The following is a 20524-nucleotide window of genomic DNA, read 5'->3' as shown; positions in this document are numbered from 1 at the left end:
GGCAAATTTTTAAGTTCAAAATTCTAACTTTGCATTAACATCTTAAACAATTTACAGGTTGGTATAACCAGATGAAGACTGCAGCTTCCAGGATGCATGGAAGGGAAGTGATGTTTCTCAACTATAAACTATAAAGCAGTAAGCTGATACCTCTGTCTTCTCATTGTGGATATTTGCCTGTTGTCTGTCCATTCTTTTGAAGAAATACTGAATATTTTAACGCTGCTTTTAAGAGGCAGCAAGACCATGCAGCGTGAGTTATACACTGCTTGTGTCCTAGTCAAAACTATACAGCAGGCTTCACCGATGGCCTCACATACCAGGAAAACAGAAACCTCTGAAGGATGTAATACAACCACTGCTAAGCCATCAAAACATTCTACATCCTATGCCAAAAATTCAGGTTTTGGTGGGAATATTCTTTAAACACATCAATCAAAACAGTTAATATATGGCAGCTTTGGATTTAGTAACCATCCCCTCCATGGCAGCATTGATCTTAACAGCAATGTACTGAATTTAATTTTAACCAGAATCCCTCGTCTTCCTCTTCTTAAAGTGCACTTCTGTAAAAACTGAGAATCTTCAGCAGACTCAAGTTTGAGAATAATTTCCAACAACAGCTTCATCACAGCACGGCACAAAGCTTATTCTCCCAATGCATATAGGAGAATGAATCTGAAGGTGTGTTTTTCTCGGAAAAAAAGAAACAACCCTGAAACAAAATAAGCCCAGTTTCCTGTTCAAAACACATGAAAAAGAAAGCAGAGTGTGCTATAAGAAAGTTACCTACACACTGGGAGCACAATGGAATTTATACAGCTCTATACGCTGTGCTCTAGTTAGAAATTCATCCTTGCTCAGATATCTAAAGGATAAATGTTATCCTCAGATTTCTGTGTAAACCCACATAATCATTTAAGGCTTTGCCTCCTTCCTGGATTAACTATTGTACAGTTGACAGAAAGAGTTTCACCTCCTGTCCTTTACCCAGGGGGGAATATTGACTCTCCTGTCTTTATCTCCAGTGTATAAGAAGCCACTGAACAGTTGTGTTTCCAGAGCAGTGTCACTTCAAGGTACTGACACAAGATGAAACTTACTCCAGTAGACAGAACTGAGTATCCAAACACTGTAAAGAAGCTGAACTTCCAGTTAGAACGTTAAGTCAACTCTTATCGGACAGAGTACAACTCCTTTTGCGCAGGTGAAGAAACGGTCACCAATCATTTGGACTGGCCATCTTATCCAGAAGAGGTGAAGCAGTGGACCATGCTCCTCGGCATCATGCTGGTTACTGAAGTGACCAAACGTATAGAGCTCAATAGAGAAGAGTAGTTTGGAAGAAAACACCGCCACACAAATATGAAATCTGTTAGCTGTCAACAACAACAAAACAAACCGAGGGGCTGGGGTTGTTTCACATGGCAACAACAACGAGCGTGAACTGGGTATGCGGGAAAATAAAACTACACAATATAAATTTCCCTAGTCATTCTATGTATAGCCCCATTTCTCTGTACACACTCTTGTGTAAGGAATGCAAGAAAGCTGAAGGGGCACCAGAGTGGATATGAGTTTCTCTTCCCTTGAAGTGCCTCCACTTTTCTAACACAGCAGCACTTCTGCTTATCACTGCTCATGAGTGCCCTCTGTTGCATCTGATGAAGACTTCTCTACTTTCTTCGATTTCCTCTGCAGTTGCTCTTGTTCCTTCTTCCGAAGCTTTTCCCTTTGCTTTTCCATTTTCTCTTGAGCTTTGCGAGCTTTCTCCAAGGATGCTTTCATTTCCTTCAGCTTTTTTTTAATGATTGCTCTGTCCTGGGAAGATGTTATACCAAGAGCCTGAGGTGGGAAAATAATAATAAAGTTTAATCTATTGCAAATTTTTTATATTCTAATAATAACTCTTCTTAGGTAGAAGACTATAGGAACTAAGCAAATTCGAGACAGACTCAGACACATTACTGATGTGTAAGTAATACACTTCCGTACTACTTTCCATGCCTTCCACTTCTAGAATATTAAGGAATTAAGACTTCACTGCCACCACCAATGATGATTTCATTGATTGAATGAGGCAAATAAAGATTACACTATTTGCTTGAAGCCATCTAAGTCAACACATAACAAGACTTCCCAATTCTCACTGCTATGCCTTAGTCAAAAGCTCACTTGCTCTCTTCTAAAACCCCCAGAGTTAGTGAAACACTAGCAAAAAAAATCAGAAAGGAAACACCAAACTCTGACTTGCAGATATACTGAGCCTCCCACAACACCTTCCTGTAATTATTTTTGACAAAAGTAGGCTTGTCTTTTCACTACAAGAAACACTGCATAATTCCTGCACCAAAACCGTATTTTTTTTTAACATAGTACAATTAGTATCAGCTTATCCCTCCAGTATCCCGGTAATCTATTTTTCCGTTGCTAATTCTGATGGATTTCTATTTACTGTTTTCTCTGTGTCACCCTTTTGCACAACAGAGCTGGATGAGGAATATGTGCATACAAATGCCATTACACATGCAGCTATATGATTTACGCATGCAGCTATATGATTTACGCATGCAAATGTGGGTACGTTATATAGACCCAGAGTTTTCACAAAACAAACGCTCTCTACTGCTGAAGCTTCTGAATGCAAGTGCATTTGGGAATTTCTTAGCGTTGCTGTGGCTTTATACTCTGTGTTTATTATTCTTGTCTATCGCCACTCCACAACAGGGATTCACTGCTTTCTGGCCAAATTCTGACTTCCTTAAAGATTACCTAAAGTGATAATAAACACTACAGTTAGTCTTGAAGTCCAGTCAATTACCTTGAGCTTACTCCCATCCAGCTGCAGGAGATGCTCGCCGTTAATGTTTTGGGCACTGAATTCGGAAACATACTGTTCAAGGTTCAGGCTCATTAACCAGTGTGACACCTGCTGCACACTCCACTCCTGAACAGCATGACTCTGGCACTGACTGTGTTTAGGCGACTGTCCGTCGTCAAGGATCTGTGACAAAAACATGCTGTATTATTATTAAAAGGGTAACACAGATGAGCAACAACATTTTTCTGTACAAACCGCCAGCACCAGAGCAGAGCTATCTGTACTACCTTACACTACAATAATAACAATTTCACATTGCTGTATCTCACAAGATATCTAAGAATTGGTACAAGGTACCCAAAAACTCTTCTATCTATAAATAGACTAAGAAAAAGGAACTGACATTCCTTTTAACCTAAACAGGGACTGAAATGGCCGGGTGGCACAGTTCAAAACATGTATGCTCCCATTTCCTCACAAGATTTTTATCCTTCAAATTAGAACATTTCTAAAGGATGCAATGAATTTAGCATTCCACTTCTTGGGCTCAATCACAGATCTTTATGATGTGTTTAAGCTACAAAACAAGAAATTCAGGGGGAAAAAACCCTCAGAAAACCACTCTGAAGTTCAAAGTCATGACACCAAACAGCCAGTGAGACTGGAAGACTATGAGACGACACAGAGGAGCGGTAAGGAACACACAGCGATCTTGCAGCCCTGGCCCTGCTCTCATCCCACTGTGCTGCGGAGGAGGAGAGCACTACAGCCACACCAGGAGGGGCAGGTGGGGCCTCGGCTGCTGCGGGCAGCCCCGTGTCCCCTGTGGTGCCACTTGATGCCACTCAGGGGTATGTCAGTGAGGCCTGAAACAAAAGCTACTCTGTCCCAGCCGTGGTCAGCAAAGCAGCTGCTGGAGGCTGCAGCAGCTGTCTGCTGTTGGAGCAGCTTTTATGCTGGGTTAGATGATGCTGGGAGCTCTCTCAGCTCCAGGCTGCCCAGTTCACAGGGAAGGGGAAAAGACAGATTAAGCACTATCTGTTCCTTCTCCTATTGCCAGCAGGAGCTCAGTGCAGCTTATGCTTGGCCTGGTGGATTTGCTCTGACACTGACCCTCCTCCCCCTTCCAGCATACCACAAACATTGCAATTTTCTATGGCTTTGAAAATGCTTAGCAGAAAGGAGAGAGGAACTGAAAACAAGGAGAAAGGAGCCAGTGACATCTGCGTGTTCTGCTCGAACAAGGGGGTTTGCCACACAACACCGTAAAACAAGAAATGTGAATCTGCAAATGAGACGGTATGTTGCCACGCGATGGTCACACGATTCACCACAACAGCACACTAGTATCTCACCTCATCATCAATCATATCCAGGCTCTGAGTGAGGAAGCAACAAAGAAATGGGAAAGAAAAGCATTATAGAAACAAAATACAGAACATGTAACAGCATGTAAAAGTTCAGGCAAGGGCAGCACCAAGATTTGCAAACAGATACAGCTACTCAAAACCAAAGAGATTTCTTTAAAAAAATTATTTCCAGAAGCAGAGAGGTTATGTTGAAAGCTCAGCACACTCATGATTTGGCAGCTAAACCTGAGACTGGTTCAACTAAATCCCCTTGGAGTTTCTGGTCTTCACACCCTAGAACTGATGGGAACCTTCCTGATGGCTCCAATTGCAAGAGCAAAAGCTCCTTAATTAGAAGAGAATAACCTGCAAGAACTGGGTTCCCTCCCCAACCTTTCATTTTTTTAATCTCCTTCAAATAATCATGTCTGATCTGCCAGAGAAGCCTGAGTGAAGGAGCGCTTGCAGCGATACGCTGTGGGAGGCTGAAGGACAACGCTGGCCTAGGCCCCTGCCAGGGAGGCTGAGGTGGTCTCCACTACAGCTCTTGCAGAAGACACTGCCTGACTTGGAGGCTACAATTTGGCACACAACAGAGGATGGAGAAAACGAGTTCGTTTTTATAGACCTGTTCAGGCTTGGTATTTTAGAAGCGATAAAGTAGAGAGCTGAACAAGCAAAATGAAAGTATCTTCAAGCTCTTAATTCAGTGCCACTGGGAACAGGGCATTTCTGCAATAAAATACATAATATAAGGAGAATGAAACATGGTAAGAAAGTGAAATTTATTATCAAGTGAGTATTAATACTAAATAAAGTATAAATGATGACTTTGTTGTTTTCAGTAATTCACAGAATATACAGACTCCTGTCCACGCTCTCCTATGAGTCTTAGAAATATCTGCCCTTTGTTCCCTGTGGTAAGTAACCTCTAAAGAATGGTTGGTTTTGTAGACTTGCACTTGGTAAATGGGGCTGCATGGAACAGCTCTCATTCTTTAAACCCATGCAAAGCATGCAGGCAATAGTAGTACAAACCTAAATATCATTAAAAAAAATAAGACACAGATACTTCAAGTTCCTTCTCTCTACGAAAAAGCCTGGCTCAAACCTTACATGAAAAATATGACATTCTTACAGAGTGTCTTTAAAAGAATGGGTCTTTCAAAAGGCATTGGTTTCCTGAGTCCACAGGACACATTGTCAGCTACTGTCAAACTGTGCAGCTTCACTGACAACTGAGTTATGAAACCAGTATTTTAGAAAAAGTATTTTCAATATATTATATTCGGCTCAATTATTTCACCAATTTACAGTGTTAGGAATGCTTTTTCGCATTATCAGTGTTCAAAAAATCTCTGGTTTGAAGTAACTGAATTCAAATCCACTGCGCAAAGCAAGCACAAAGAAAATGCAAAGTGGATTAACACATACACATTCTAATCAATATATCATATACATTCAGGTACAGCAATACACGATTTCTGTCTGTACAGTCATTATTATTTTAATATATCAGGATAAGAAGTAGTCTAGGTGATCTCAACTATATTTACCTAACTATACCGTATCTTTATTACCTCAAAATTGTCTCAATTATGTCTATTTTAGTGTATATACATATATATCTACATTTATATCTATCTATATATAGATAGATGTAGATATAGGTCCACATGCACATATTTAGAAAGTAGGAAAAATGTATTGAAATGTGTGAGGATATAGCATCTCTTAGGAAACCAACTGCATTCTACTTCCCTACGATAATACTATAGGACTTCTGTTTCAAGCAATTATTATATGAACAAGAAAAATTATAATCTAGAAGCCAAGTTTGATTTTCTTCTCCCATTCTACTGCCTAAAAAAATGCCCTTTATTATCTGAGTAATTGCCAAGCAAAATGCCATGAAAGAAATGAAACAACAATTTCCCACCTTAAACAATTTCATCAGCATACCTCATCTGACGACAGTGCTAAGGAGTGTGAGAAACCTGGTGTTTTAGGTTCTGCTCCTAAACCGCTCAAATCAGCTGAACTTGTGCTGCTGGGACTGAAATCATCATTGAACGTGAAATTCTGTGGAGAAAAAGATGAGTTAGAATGAACAAACTGTCTCATACGGGCATCTAAAAGGGAAATCTGCTTTTGTCTTCCAGGTTGGCATAGTTCAGGAGTGATTTAAATAATTTACCAAACCAGTTACAATACACATGAGGAAGCCTAATTTTTAGTAGTTAATATTTATAGAATACACAGCATTTTTACCACTGTGTACTTCCAGAGAGACACCTTTGCCATCTTAATGCCCCAATGAATAGCAAAGGGGTCTGAAAGCAATTTCCAGGCTCCCTCTTAAGATGTTGGCTCTCATCCTGGAGCTAAATTACCGCTTCCGTGGGTTAATCACAAGCATTTTACTGTCCTCCAAATATTTAGGACAAGCGTAGCACAGGCAGTAGCACAAAGAATAGGACAGAGGATTAATTAGAAGAGAGAAATGAAAACTGCTATTGAAAGAGCAAGGAGAATATCCTGTGAATTCATTTCTGAGTCCCAAATAATCTCCTAGAAAAGCGAAAGGATCTTCCCTCTTTTGTCTATACCTTTAGGAAAAAAAACTGAAATGGAAAGTAAAAGACATCTTTGTATATTGAATGTTATTTACTGAAATAATAACCATAAAGCAAACACTGTTTTTTCTTAACAATGCAATGACAGACATCACACCTCACAGCAAAGACTAGCAAAAGTGTGCACATATTTTCCAGGAATACAGCAAAATTACTGTCAGAAGAAGACAAAAATTAACAAGTATTTCACATTAGAGTGAGAACCATAAATAAACACAATCTAAAAAAAATTAAGACACTATGATATTCCATTTAAATTGAATACATAGTTGATGATACGGAGACCTCTAATCTCTACTCTAACATCTAAACAAATATGAAATGCAAATGAACATAAAATTCAATTCACAATGACTTTAAAAAAATGGATCCAAACATCAAAACCAGAAACAAGACTAAAGAAGTCATCCTTTTATCCACCCCCCCCAAGATATTTGACCTATGTTTCCTGAAAAGAAGTAGTCTTCCAAAAATATTAAGCGCTGGCCCTCCTAGTTTTACTGGAAATCCAACAGAATACTGGTATTGTGCTGTGCTTTAAAAACCTGAATAGCAGTATAGGAACTGTTAATTTAAGAGCTTGCATACTTTGCAGAGAACATCAAATAGTTTTGTGATCACTTTTCTCACACCTACGTACAGAATTCCTGTTCTGCTTTTCCCATTTCTTTACAGAGAAGAAAAACCAAACAGCTTCCTTAATATGCAGACTTTTAGCCCCCACAGTGTTCTTAGGCCAGGAGTGCAACAGCTCTACCTCCTGTTGTGTGAAGAACATATTTTTCTTTTTTTAAGTTCTCTGATTTTTCTCCCACCTCTATTTGGTACAAGCTTCAGTGCTATGATGATTTTAAGTCTTTAAAATTTAATTTTCTATAGGAAAAACACAAGATAGCCCAGGCCTGGTCTTATGATAGCAGAACCAAAAAAAAAAAGCCCAAAACCTCAACCTAATACTAACTGTAGGAGGGGGTGCTTTTTCCCCATTTGAAAATTATTTTTACAGGATGTTTAAAGGCAAAAATAAGCTTTACATGTCTAATTCTCATATTTCTTTTCAAAAGAAACCAGGTGACCAATTAGTTTCTCTTTAATCTTCAGACATTTCATCTGTGGCCTTCCATATCGATCTGACATGGACTGCTCTGCCTGGGGTTGCTCTCCCTACCCAGTAACACAACCACAGCTAGCACCTAGCAAAGCTCGGTGCACAGCAGAAATAAGGTAACACCAGCTTTTGGCACCAAAAGAGTAAGAATGCCTGTGGAAACTGCTATTATGTGCATGCATGTGTTTGTAGAAGACAGAGATTAGACTTCTGATTCATAATCCTGTACATAAAGCTGAGAACTGCACCTGTTTCTTTTTACCAGACCAATATAAAAAGTAAACTGCCACAAGCCGTAAGAAAATACAGGCAGAGAAATATTTTTCAGAAGTGAAAACAGACATGAAAAAGCTAAGTATATTACTATAACTAAGGGTTATTTAAGGAGTTATCATGCTGAAACATTCATGCACATAGAAGGGAATCACACAGATGTATTAAATTGCAATAGTTCATATTTACAGTTCAAGCATCTTCATATATAGAATTAAATCAAACATCCAGCATGCATGACAAACAGATTTCATTACTGGGGGGGGGAGCAGATGACTGACAGCATATAGCATTTCTTCACTTGCAAACACCTCATTTGAACGTGGGTAGGTATTCCCACAATCAGTCCTGAAGAATGCAGAAAAGATCTATAATTAAATGCACAAAACTAGCATTTGTTCAGTGGATCCAAATGCTAATTTCCACTGGCACCACTTGCTTTTGTTACAGTACAGCACACCACAGTTAGTTTACTGAATTAATGTACATTAAGACAGAGTAAAAAGGTAGAGTCTGGGATGGTACAACGACAGAGATGTTCTGTTTGGATGAGCTTTTACCATACAATGAACACCATGCACTGTTTATTGTAGTATTCACATATTGGCCTGTTCTTTTTCCAAAAACATGAAGCCAATTATGCCACTCAACACAGTGGGAATAAGGTAGTTTTTATTTTCTACCTTTGACCCTTTTTTAGCTGGACTTATATTTTCAGAGGAAGGTTCAGTGGAGCTGGTAGGCGATGGCAGGTTGCTGGAAGAGTTGGACCCCTTGCCACCCTCTCCATACCATGTGAATGGTACACAGTGTGGGAGAGAGGAGGATCGCTCTCCTAATGATTTAGTGTTTGCTGATTTCTGCAGCATCTCTCTGGTGGTCCTGTTTAAGAGAAAGGAGCAGGAATAGCTGTTATCTTACAAAGTAAGAGAAAACAAAATTCTACAGAGGTAGTTATTTGTAAAAAGAGTGACATTCCCTGCAACTGTGAATAAAGAACTGACTGGCTTACAGGTGGTAGGGGCATGGCTGAACTCATCAGCAAAAGAAGAAAAAAGTGGCTTCTTTTCATTCTTTTTCTAACTCAAGCTTTCTTAGACAGCAAACACCCAGCAAACAGAGCCAGATGCCAGCTGAAAATGCCTGTACTCCCACCATTCAGATGTGAACCAGCTCCAGTCAAGGCGCCTCATGTTGTGTTGGTGCCTTTCTGAGCCCCAGTGGTATCTCAAGATGAGCAAATAGACTCAGCACTGACCCACATGGGCTCTGGTTCCCAGAGAAGGTCTGGCTTGGATTTCAAGCACAGTCAGAATGACTCGGGTGCATCTGTATCCATCTATGGAGAAGGCCTTTGTTACAACGGCTAAATACTGATAGAGTATAATTATCTTGATTTTAAAGTTATGAAACATGAAAAATATTTAAAATATATAAAAATGAAAGAAACACCTATGTGGTATTATCAGCTTCTTTCTTTGCAGTAACAATGATTGCACTGGATAATGTGATCAAGGCAAAGGTAACAGTTATAAAAGAAAATGCCCAAAATTATTCGCTAGATATATCATATCACCACTACAGTATGTAAATTAAAAATAACTATGCAAAGTGTCTGCCTCAAAGAACTTACGCATATGTCATATTCTCATATTATTTATATCAACGTATGTATTACTGTTTCAGAGCATCAAACTTCTACTGCTCTTAGCAGTCAGCAGTAAATTTCACGAATGTAAATCTCCCCTCAACTTCTACCTTCTGGGCAGCTTCTACATCATTATTCACGTAATCACTAGAGCTTTGCATACTGTGAAGCCTCTTTTCTCTCCTTTCTGTATGGATGAAACTGAGTTGTCAAAGGGCACCTCCCAAAGAAAGCAGAAGAAAAATCCTCCCTCCCTTTGGCTACAGAAGGTAAATGCATCTGACCCACTGTGCTCCTCCCTCATCCTCTCATCTTGCTTGAAAGTGGAAAGTAGAAACAATTTATGTTGCCCAAATCACCTGGCTTCAGGCAGGGGAACATATGCTTCTTAAATGGGGAATATTTTATGTATGTAATATTAGTGGTAGTCTTAAGAAATAATTCAGGAATTTATTTACACATCCTGAGTGCTAGTTTTTGGCAATGGCAATATAATGCATGCAACGTCCCTCTGAGAGTGTGATTAATTCTACATCAGTCAGTTGCTGTAATGGACATAATTATAAAAGGATGCTGTCTTTTGATCATCTTCCTTCTTTCAAAAAGCTTGTACAGCTTTGGACTGCAGAGAAAAAAATCCTCACGTTTCTTCTGAGGCAAATTCTTTGGAGTTAGAAACAAAGGAAGTGAAAACAGGTGTATAAAAAGTTATACTGAAATAATAAAATTCCAGTTTACAGAGGCACAGCGAGAATTACAAGTGCTTATGAATTCCGACTTTGAAAGCAGTATTAAACTTTGCTTTTAGTAACTGTATCCAAACTCAGAAATATTAACAAACAATACAAACAACTGATTTATCAAATGGTTTAATAAGCAACTGATTTCTCTATACCTGAGAATTGCTTTGTCTAAGGAAGATACCTATGGGATCTCACAAACATCTGTAACATATATGTTGGTATAGGGAACATACTGAGTTCTTACAAAACAAGTATACATTCATTTTCCTGTGGCTTGGTATTTAAATGCTAGATGATGTTTAATACCCTGCTGAGGGCACTAGCTGCCTCATAGCTACGCAGAGGCGCACAGCATTTGCTTTGACAAATCCCTCCCTGCAGCAGGGAGCATCACTGAGGGCAAGGCACCCTGCAAGCAGATGCATTGGGGAACCAACTGGAACAGGTTTTCTGACACCAGTGTGAGGTAATGACAGTGAAGATCACTGAAGATCCTGCCAGATATTTGCAGGATCCAAATGTACAAATGTACGCTGAGACAGAACATCACACTTCAGTATAGTGTGCCTGAGGGAGTAAGTCAGAAGTCTAAGGTTTCCTTTGCTTTTCTGATGTTAGGGAGCTACACGATATTCTTGTCACTAGGGCTCTGTATTTTTGACTGTCAGTAAAACTCCACAAATGGTTACATACTGGTTTTTCACCACAATGATTTTCTGAAATTTTGCTTTATTTAGATAGCTCTTTTATAATGTAGGTTTTCTTTTGCATTGCTTTATGTGCAGAGAGTTTCTGAGTTGCTCTGTCCTTTCTAGACTTTTGGAACATACTAAGCTTGCTCAGCAACCCTGGCATTTAACTCAATCCATGTCTTTTACATCTGGAACCAGGTAGTACCCTCTTTAGCTAGGATCTCGTCAGGGTCATCAGTATGTAAGGAGAGACCATTAGTAAAAATCTACACTATCTCTTGCAGAGAAGATTGTTAACTGCTATTTTGAACATTCATTTATTTATTCAGAGCCCAGATACTTGCAGTTTGGTTCCATCAGATCTCACAAGGAATTCACAATTGCTGTAGGCCAGTTCTGATAACCTATTTCTGCAAATCCTGTTAATGGATGCCATAGTAGTAATGATGGCACAGTATTAGAAGCCTCCAAGTATTTTTAGATTATATGTTAGCCTTTCATTAGTTAAGAAATCTAGGTTTGTAAACTCAGAAGGTTACCTCACAGCTTAACACTTATTTATATGAAATCAGTGGGACTGTTAATGTTCCCATCTGTGAGAACGATTATGTTTTTGCAGTGTTCATGGCATATTATTTCTTGCATCATCAATTTTTTACCCATACCTACTGCCATGGGTCACCCTAATGGCTTCTTTCTCTTTCCGCTTCTTGCCCTTGTTCGAACTCCGTCTCAAGGGAGCCCTAAGACAATATTAGAATACATCAGGAAACATCTTTGAAATTTTACTTTCAATCCTTTTAATTAAAAGAATAAGTGTTTTAAATAACAAAATGCTTACCCAAGATCTGCAAGTTTTCGCTTTAGTTTTTCTGCATGCCCTATAGTAGGGCTAGCTGTTCTTGCTGCCTGAGCACATGTGGCACCATCTAGGATACATTTGTACATGGAAGAACGTACATTATTATTTTTAATTGCTACTGATAGCTATTCCACTTTCCATCCAGAACAGTTTATCTTTTCATAATTAGATATGCATACATGTACATGTGTGTAAGTACATGATCTAATTAGGTCAATTCTTATCATTTTAAAGAAGATAGTATGAAAAGGAATAAAAATAGAGAAATGCTTTCAGAATTTGAAAATACACATGAAGAAATCTTATTTTAATTAAAGAAAATGAAAAGTTAATTTTGGTTGTGTTTTAATGAATATGTTGTAAATAGAACAACACAACAGATTTACAAGTAAACACTACAGTGAATACATTTTTAAACTCAGCAGTAGCTCCTTAAGTTTCCTTTTACAGAATTTATTTGGTATGCATGCTTTACTTCCACAATTACTCCTGAAATACTTTCTTGAATTTTGGAGTCAAGGGTACCTTTTATGGTTGACATGCTAGGTAATAGTTATCTGTTTAGGTTGAACATCTTTGTTAAAACAATCATTTAACTTGAAATCCAACCATTATGAATTAAAAAAAAGAAGTAAAAGTAGCTTAGTTAATAAATTTGTCCTGAGACGTCTATCGATTTTTGATCTGAAGGGGATCTGAAGTCTGAAGGGGAAACAGCCTGCAGGGCCTTTAAAGCCAAAACAATGAATCTGTGTCTGCAAAACATCCTGTGAAATCTATATGGGAGCTAAAAGAAAACACACAACAGTTGAAAAATTCAGACACAGTTTCTGCAATTCTTAAACATAAAGTGTGTCCCTGGATACTCCAGAGGACGCAAATGAAGGACAGTCATTCATGTCACTTGTGGTTTGGTAACTTTTACAATGTGACCTTGGATGTACAGTGACTTTTAACTGAAAGCACTGCTGCGTTTGTGGATTTTTCCGACTGCAGCTGACATGAATTAAGCCCTCAGAATTAAACCAAAATATCACAGCTCTATCACAGGACAGTCCACTGTGTGTACAGAACAACTTTATATGTTGCTTTGTGGATAATGTCTGGCCAGGTTTTCATTCAAGTAAAAAATTCCATTTGCGAGTGGCTTATAAATCCCAGAAAAAGCAGGAAAATAAGCCTCTTGCAATACCCACACTCTAAAAGCGATATTATTTCTTCTAATACAAGTCCTTATATTTAAAAAAAAACATTCAAGAAGCACTGACAAGTAACTTTATGCCAAAAAAAGAAAAAAAAAAGTAGTAAGAAGAATGACAGAACAAAGTCTACTGAGTAGAAATCCATTCCCCAGGAAGGCCAAGGACAGCTTTTGGCAATGCACACTTCGTGTCAACCCTACACTCCGCACAGTCTTCTCCTGTTACGGTTCCTCTTTCACCTTTAAAGTATACTTTTCATTTAACCACTGCCAAAATTGCCACTGTCAAGAATAAAAGATCATTTAAAAAAGACCAGTTATTCACAGGGAAGTGGGGCTTGAGCACTGAGGCTTTTTTGAGAAACTTCTCAATAAAAGTAAATGAAATTGTAAGATGCACTGCTTTTGTGGTGGACTAATACTAAAAGCATTTAGTAGCTGGAGGTTTTGCTGTTGTAGTAGAAGAAATAATCTGGAGAGCAGCAGCTCCTTGGTGCAGCAAATTTCTGTTGCTCTTATTGCTGTGTTCCCACTCACATGCAGCTGGACCCAGCCGGAACCCTCCGAATAATGACAGTTTGCTGGGAAAAGCAGTCATGCTGGCTATGGGACACAGGGGAAGATGGATGGGCTAGGTCCCAAAACCAGCTTCAGTGGCGGAGTAGATTTGACTCTACAGGGGTTTGCGCGCACAGAGGTACGTGGTGCTTGGCCCATGGCTTTGGCCAACAATCCAGAGCTGCAGGTGCCCTGCCTGGGCAGGAGGGGACTTTGACCACCCTGGAAGGGTGCATCATCCCTGACTCCTTGTAGCTCTTCAGACAGGGTGAGGGAGAGCCAATTTCACAGAATAAATCACACAGAAGCCATTTAATCCATCACTTTCCACCTCAAGGAGCTGGTGTAAGTAATCTGTGGCTGATGGAAGAAGACTGGGCCTAACACAGCTGCAGTCCTCACAACAGTGGAGGACTGACTGCCTATAGGGGTCACTCCAGCTGCCTCCTCAAAGGATGCTGCTGCACAAAACAGGCAGAACTGAAGAAATTAATCATCCTCACACATCACAAAGTTGTGCTTAAAAGACAAACAAGGAAAATGCCTTATCATTTTGCAATAATGAGGAAACACGTCATGCCACTTCAGTTCTTCCCACAACACTGCAGAATCTCTTCAGAAAGAAAAAAAAAGACAAGTGTGAACTTTCTAATGCTCACTTTTGCTAATCACAATCAATGGACATACACATGTCCACAAATGTGTTCTCTCTACATCTCTAAAAAAAATCCTACCTGAACACACAGAACAAATGCAATGGCCCTGCTTATTTTCTGACCTGTAAGATTTTGACAGTTAAATTAATATTCAATTAAGATAGTATTGCTACAATACTTGCTGTCAAACAGCAGCTGCTTTAGGATATTTCTTCTTTTTTTGCAGGACTCATTAATGCCAATTTTCCATTTGAAACGAAATTTTTCTGGTTTAACTTTCATGTACCCATCAGAATCTGGATACACCCAAAAGCACTGGTTGTCTACTTAACAGCCACAGGGTGGAAAGCACAACACCAACATTTAGACAGGTAATTTTTCAAATCTATATTGGGAAGGAAAGAGCGACACAGTGAGTGGAATATCATACCCTTTTCCCTACACTACAAGAATAGTTTCCACCACATTATTATCAAGATATTTTTTCATGCACTGGATGGAAAAGCAGGATTTATGACTCCACTGATAAACCAATCATACATTCAAGCTGAAGCAGGAGTGGAAAATCACATTCTTATGTTCATGTCTTTATTTTTACTTGCCAAACTCAAGCTTTGAATTTCACCTTGATACATTGTCAATTACACAATTAGCAACGATACAATTACACTAGCAATTTCAGAAACGATGTAAAAATGCTAGCATATAGTAACCTAACCTAAATTCAACAAAATAAAAAGAAAATTATTAATCTGTCTTTCAAGAATCTGTGTGAAAGCCCCGTATGAAGATTAAGAAAAAAATAGGTTGTAATTGAATGGCAAGTCTTTTCAGATACACAAACAAAAATCCTCAACATCCTTGGTTTTTTCAGTTAATTTAAGTAAGTCAAAGTCTTTTATGAAACTACCCAGACCTATTCCTGCAGTTCTCACTTACAATTTTTATCATGTATTTTAGCTTATGTGACAGTTAGAGAATGCAAGGTGCATAGCTAAGAATGCTCAAGTTGTGTAAAATGCTAATTTTGACTTCACAAGACATCTGAACAAGAGGGCTCAGAATTCTGTGCCACATTATATTGTCAATGCATTGAATAAAGGGGTATTTGAGAAATGCACCTGAGCTGACTGCATCATGTTTTATCCATCTTGCATTTCTAGAACCTAAATTAAATGAGTAAGAATGTGGCCAAACTTCTCAAGAAATTACTTGAAAGTTTTTTTCTGTAAGTGAAGATCCCTAGACACTGACCTCTTGTGTAATATAGACTATGCCACCTCTCAGCAATTAAAAGCTCCAATCTGTTATTCTTGCTTTACACTCCCTTCCCCAGCCTCTAAAAAAAGCATCTAGCAGTGCCAAAGTCACATAATTCAACTAAGTACACTGTGTTAAATATGGTTCTATTACAGAAATGTCCTAAGGCCCAAAATCTGGTGGTTTTTAAAACAAAACATAAGATTTTCTGAAGGACAACTTCTCCCTATCTTTTTCAGTGAGTTTTAAGGGGGAAAAAAAAAAAGGAAGCAGTTCCAAAACTCAGTTTAAACTTTGCCCTTTAGTCATACCAACATACAAGGTCACCTGCGATTTTTTACTTCCAGGTAGACAAAATAAGTTATGAGACGGTGGCCTTTTACTTGCTAAGGTCCTACAACACAACAGAAGTTCGTAAAACAGATGTGAGCAAAACGATGCATAAATTTGTTATAAAAATCAGCAATACCTTTATCCTGTAAAATATTCCTGCCCGCTGGATGATGCAAAGGAGATGCTTCAGAGCTGTGCCCAGATTTTGAGGGAGAGGAAAGTGGAGTGTCCCCCTGAGCGTGCGGGGAAAGAACACCTCCTCTGTGGTGCTGTCCTCCTTCTTGGTTTTCAGTGAGGTTGTCAAGGGAGATTGCTGCACTGCTAGCCACAGGGGAGAGGGAGGAAGCACCAGAATCTGATGCTGGTGAGGATGCTCTCATGCATAAGGGCAGTGGTGATTTTGAAATGTGCATGGGACTACTGTAACTGTTTGACGGCTGTTGGTATAAGAGATTATAAAGCAGGTTATACCATTTAGTAACCAATCAGAGAAAGGTTTACTTCGAACATGCAATTCTTTTATTCATTATTTAGCCTTCTATTTATAGCAAATCATGCCATTACCTTTTGCTATCATACACATTGTTTATTGGTATTTGCTTTCAGACAGAAGTCAGAATTGGACAAAACAACAAGTAAATATCATATAAACTGTATTAACCAATTAACAAACAGAGAAATGCACAATTCAAATTCCTTTCACCTCCTGCATAAATGAAAGGACCCATTCTGCATTTTAAAGCACACATAAATCGGAAAGCCCAGGATTCCTGTTAAAAAAAAATCAACAAAAACAAAAAACCAGGTGTGCTGACTCAAAGGACACCAGACTTGCACATCACTCAAGGACATCCATAGCACAGTGGCCACAGAGGAATACTGCCTGTGCTACAATGACAGGACAAAGACAGAGGGTGACATGGATTACAGGGGCAACCTAGCACGCCATAGGAAGCCTGAGAGAGGGGGTAGAGTCCTTCTCACCTTTCGTTCTAGGCTGTCCTCTCCATCAGTTGAGCTGATGCTATCATACAGCCTTGTTCTGGACGGCCTCTGCCGCTTGTTCTTCACTGAAAGCTGAGCTCGAGTCTTCAGAGCTTTGGAGTCCAGTCTCTCCGTTTCTGGCACTGCTTCACTGAAATCTGCATGGAAACAGGATTTGAAGCTATTTATCAGAAAAATCTTTTACATTTTTGTGAAAAAAAAAAAATAATTAAAAGATGGTTATTTGCATAAACCATTAACAAGTTTCACATCAGTTATCACACAGATCCAGTAACTGCATAATGACGAATCAACTGCAAATGTTTTAAAAAATCAGTAAATGATTCCCACTGTTATGCAAACAACCACACAAAAATAACAGATGTCAAACACAGCTGTATTAGCCCAGAAAGCAGTTCCACTTTGACTCCCTCAGACGGTCTTGCATGCTCTTGGCCTAAAAAGAGCTCTCCTCCACCAGGGCATAAAGGAATCCTCTTCTCACTGCTTTTTAACAGTTCCCAGGATCTGCATGAATATGCCAACTTAGACCCAGGGGACCAGTTCATTTATCCCCAATCCTACCCTTTAAAGTCACTTGAGAAGGAGGTACTGGACAGCCATTTTTTCCCACAGCTGCCCCATTCAAGCTCACTTTTATTTTTGCAAACTGTGTTTCCTTAAAGCATTGCAAATACTTTCAGTACTATGTCTTGCTTGTGTTAAGAGATTTTTTGCATATTTATTCTTTCAGGTCCACACACTTCCATACATCCCTCCCCTTTCACAGCTCAAATTATGCAAACTAGTGATGTAGCACTGCAAATGCTTATTCACAGCAGTGGTCATACTGGCCTTGTTTAACCAAAACTCCACCTGGGTCTGGAGCTTAGTGCTCCCTCCACCCCAGAGCTGGGCTGCTCACACTGAATGGCAGCTCTCTGAACTCAACTGTGGTTCAGCGTGCAGCAGAGAAAGAGCTCACACAGCATCAGCTGGGGCTCCTTCCTCATCAGAGGCTGCCTTTAAGCTGGGCTCTCGCCATCAGGCCATGCACCCTGTGGACCCAGACCTAAGCCACAGCCCACAGGTGGACCTCCGAGCTCACTCTCAGACCTGTCTCACCACCATGAACTTGCCCAGGCTCCCAGCTAACCCCTGTTTCCATCACTGGACCTGCCCTGCTCACCATGCTCGGGTGCAGGGGGACTGGGCTACTTTTGAGTGGTCTCTGCCCCACCCACACAATCTGTCACCCTCGGTCCCAGCTCCCTCTTCTGCCCAGAGCCACTGGCCTTCGCTGCTCCCTGGCACAAAAAGACAACCCACGTGTTTGTCTAAGAATCTCCCAACCCACTGGGGAGGCTGATAAATCTGACATAAAAGTCATAACAGGTTTCATTTTGCTCTCAGAGACAATGTAATTAGACTCGTTCAGCAGATGCTGAACCACTTGACTCCAGTGGGCTTCCATCTGAATTATTTCAGTACCACTGTGGAGCAGGAAAGAGTTTGCCTGTCCTCCCACTGTTTTTCCATTATAGAGGCCGACAGATTTCAGAATCTCTTTCTGTGAACTGATGCATCCCTGGGTATCCCAAGGCACCCAGAAAAGTACAGTCATCAAAGAGGAGATGAGCAAATACTGTCAAAGTTAGCATCAGCACTGAACTGTTTAGATTTCAAATCACTTACTCCTTCCAGTAAATAGTTTTTATTCTCTACTGCAGACACAGTTCGTGACCACTAAAGCAGAAACCTACGGTGCACTTTATCTATTTTTCTGGACTCTCAAAATAAATGATATATTTGTAAAATACAATCCTCAGGCTTCTAGTATTCCCTGGCAAAGGAAAGGAAGAACTCTGTGGGCCATAATGGTTTTGATTTTCTAACTTCCACTGATGTTACTGGCAGCCTCTCAAACTCTGTATAAGGTTATGTTACAGTCTGAAGAGTCGTACGGTCTGGCATGATACTAAACACAGCTGGAGCATCTGCGGTGGCAGGGACAGCTATGCTCATACATACGCAACCGACAAGTCGCACCCATTACTTCTTCCCAAATCTATTACCATGCAAGAACATAATAAACACCTCAATTCAGATTAAAGCAAAAAACATACTTGGTATAATTTTAATTAAAATATACATTTTTACATAAGCTGAATTTTGGGGGAAGACAGACCTGCAAGTTTCAGAATAAAAAATATAGGATGTGGCTGCGTACACACAGTTCTACCCCACAAACGTAATATTAAGGCTGGAGAAGTGTGTGTTATATTCATCAAATAAATTCCAGAAGAGAGACAGTAGCACTTGCATGATCATCACAGAGACGGCATGCACAACACACTGCGCCCGGAGGAACTCTGCTCACCCTCCAAAGACATCATAGGCATCTCCCTCATCCTTTATAGCTCCTCTGCAAACATCCATGGAGTGATTAGCAAATGTACTCATTATTAGTAATTAGTGTTACCAGACAATGGCAAATCCTTTTCTTAAAAGGTTTACACAAGGGTGATACGGAGACATAGGCTCTTTCTCTGAATACCAGGTATCACCACACTACAGCCTGATGGAGACTTCAGAGACTGAGATGGAATTTCCTGGAAAAGGTACATGAACTCAAATAGTGCTGCAGCATCTTGAGAGAGCTCTTAATTTTAAAAAAGGGCTTTTCTTTTTCTCTTGTCAAAAGCACAAATTCAGCCTAGAACCTAAGGTCTAACTATGCTATTTCAGCTTTCAAAAAATCACTGCTGATTGTCTGTTTTTCCTAGCAAATAATCTGTGTTTGTATTCAGGTGGTTGAACTTGGGCATTTAAATTCACAGATCGTCTATTCTGACTCTCAGGAGTACTGAACACTGCTAACATTTCTCCAGGGGAATGCTTCTGCAATGAAAAATGGCAGCTCTTGGAAAGTGAAATTTTTCATGTAAATACATCAATTGAAAAATACAATTTGAAAGTACTGACATGCAGAGTCTTAATGCTTTACAAAGAATTTTCAAATTTTTAAAAGGAATTTTACAAATAATAATTTTTTAACATGTAGAAATTCCTGGATTTCAGCTTCTGAGCCATGGCTGTGTGTTGATATTGTTACAACAGTAAGTATAAACATGACTTTTCTGAGTCAGGTGAAGAAAACACACTTTTCTTTCCTGATGCAAGCTACTGGAAGGGTTTCTGGTAACAGCGTTGCTAAGTATTAAATATTTTGTAACACTTGATGAGTCTCTGTGGCAGAAATACAAACTTTCTTGTCATCCTGAGTGCTTTTCTGAACTTCAGAGATTTCAGTACAACTAACACTTGCTAGAAAGAAACAGCTCTGTGAAGATTTGTGGAAATGAATTCCACAAGGCCTGCCTATCCCCCAAATACCATT

The 20524-nt window shown here is 39.5% G+C and overlaps 1 protein-coding gene across 1 annotated transcript in view; it reads right to left on the bottom strand.

The window, feature by feature from the left end:
• Window positions 1-1057: 1057 nt before the first annotated feature.
• The window catches only part of PPP1R9A (protein phosphatase 1, regulatory subunit 9A), a gene marked incomplete at its 5' end in the record, with an annotated part of 56851 nt that continues 37384 nt past the window's right edge, over window positions 1058-20524 (bottom strand). Inside the window, 8 exons of the mRNA XM_010193805.1 lie at window positions 1058-1845; window positions 2822-3004; window positions 6133-6252; window positions 8871-9069; window positions 11936-12013; window positions 12112-12199; window positions 16277-16577; window positions 17125-17282. Coding sequence (XP_010192107.1) covers window positions 1633-1845; window positions 2822-3004; window positions 6133-6252; window positions 8871-9069; window positions 11936-12013; window positions 12112-12199; window positions 16277-16577; window positions 17125-17282 — 1340 coding nt within the window. The remainder of the gene's footprint in view (window positions 1846-2821; window positions 3005-6132; window positions 6253-8870; window positions 9070-11935; window positions 12014-12111; window positions 12200-16276; window positions 16578-17124; window positions 17283-20524) is intronic.

The sequence above is a fragment of the Mesitornis unicolor genome, unplaced genomic scaffold (assembly GCF_000695765.1).
Source record: "Mesitornis unicolor isolate BGI_N332 unplaced genomic scaffold, ASM69576v1 scaffold7571, whole genome shotgun sequence".
NCBI lineage: Eukaryota > Metazoa > Chordata > Aves > Mesitornithiformes > Mesitornithidae > Mesitornis > Mesitornis unicolor.
This window is presented reverse-complemented; position numbering and strand designations above follow the sequence as displayed.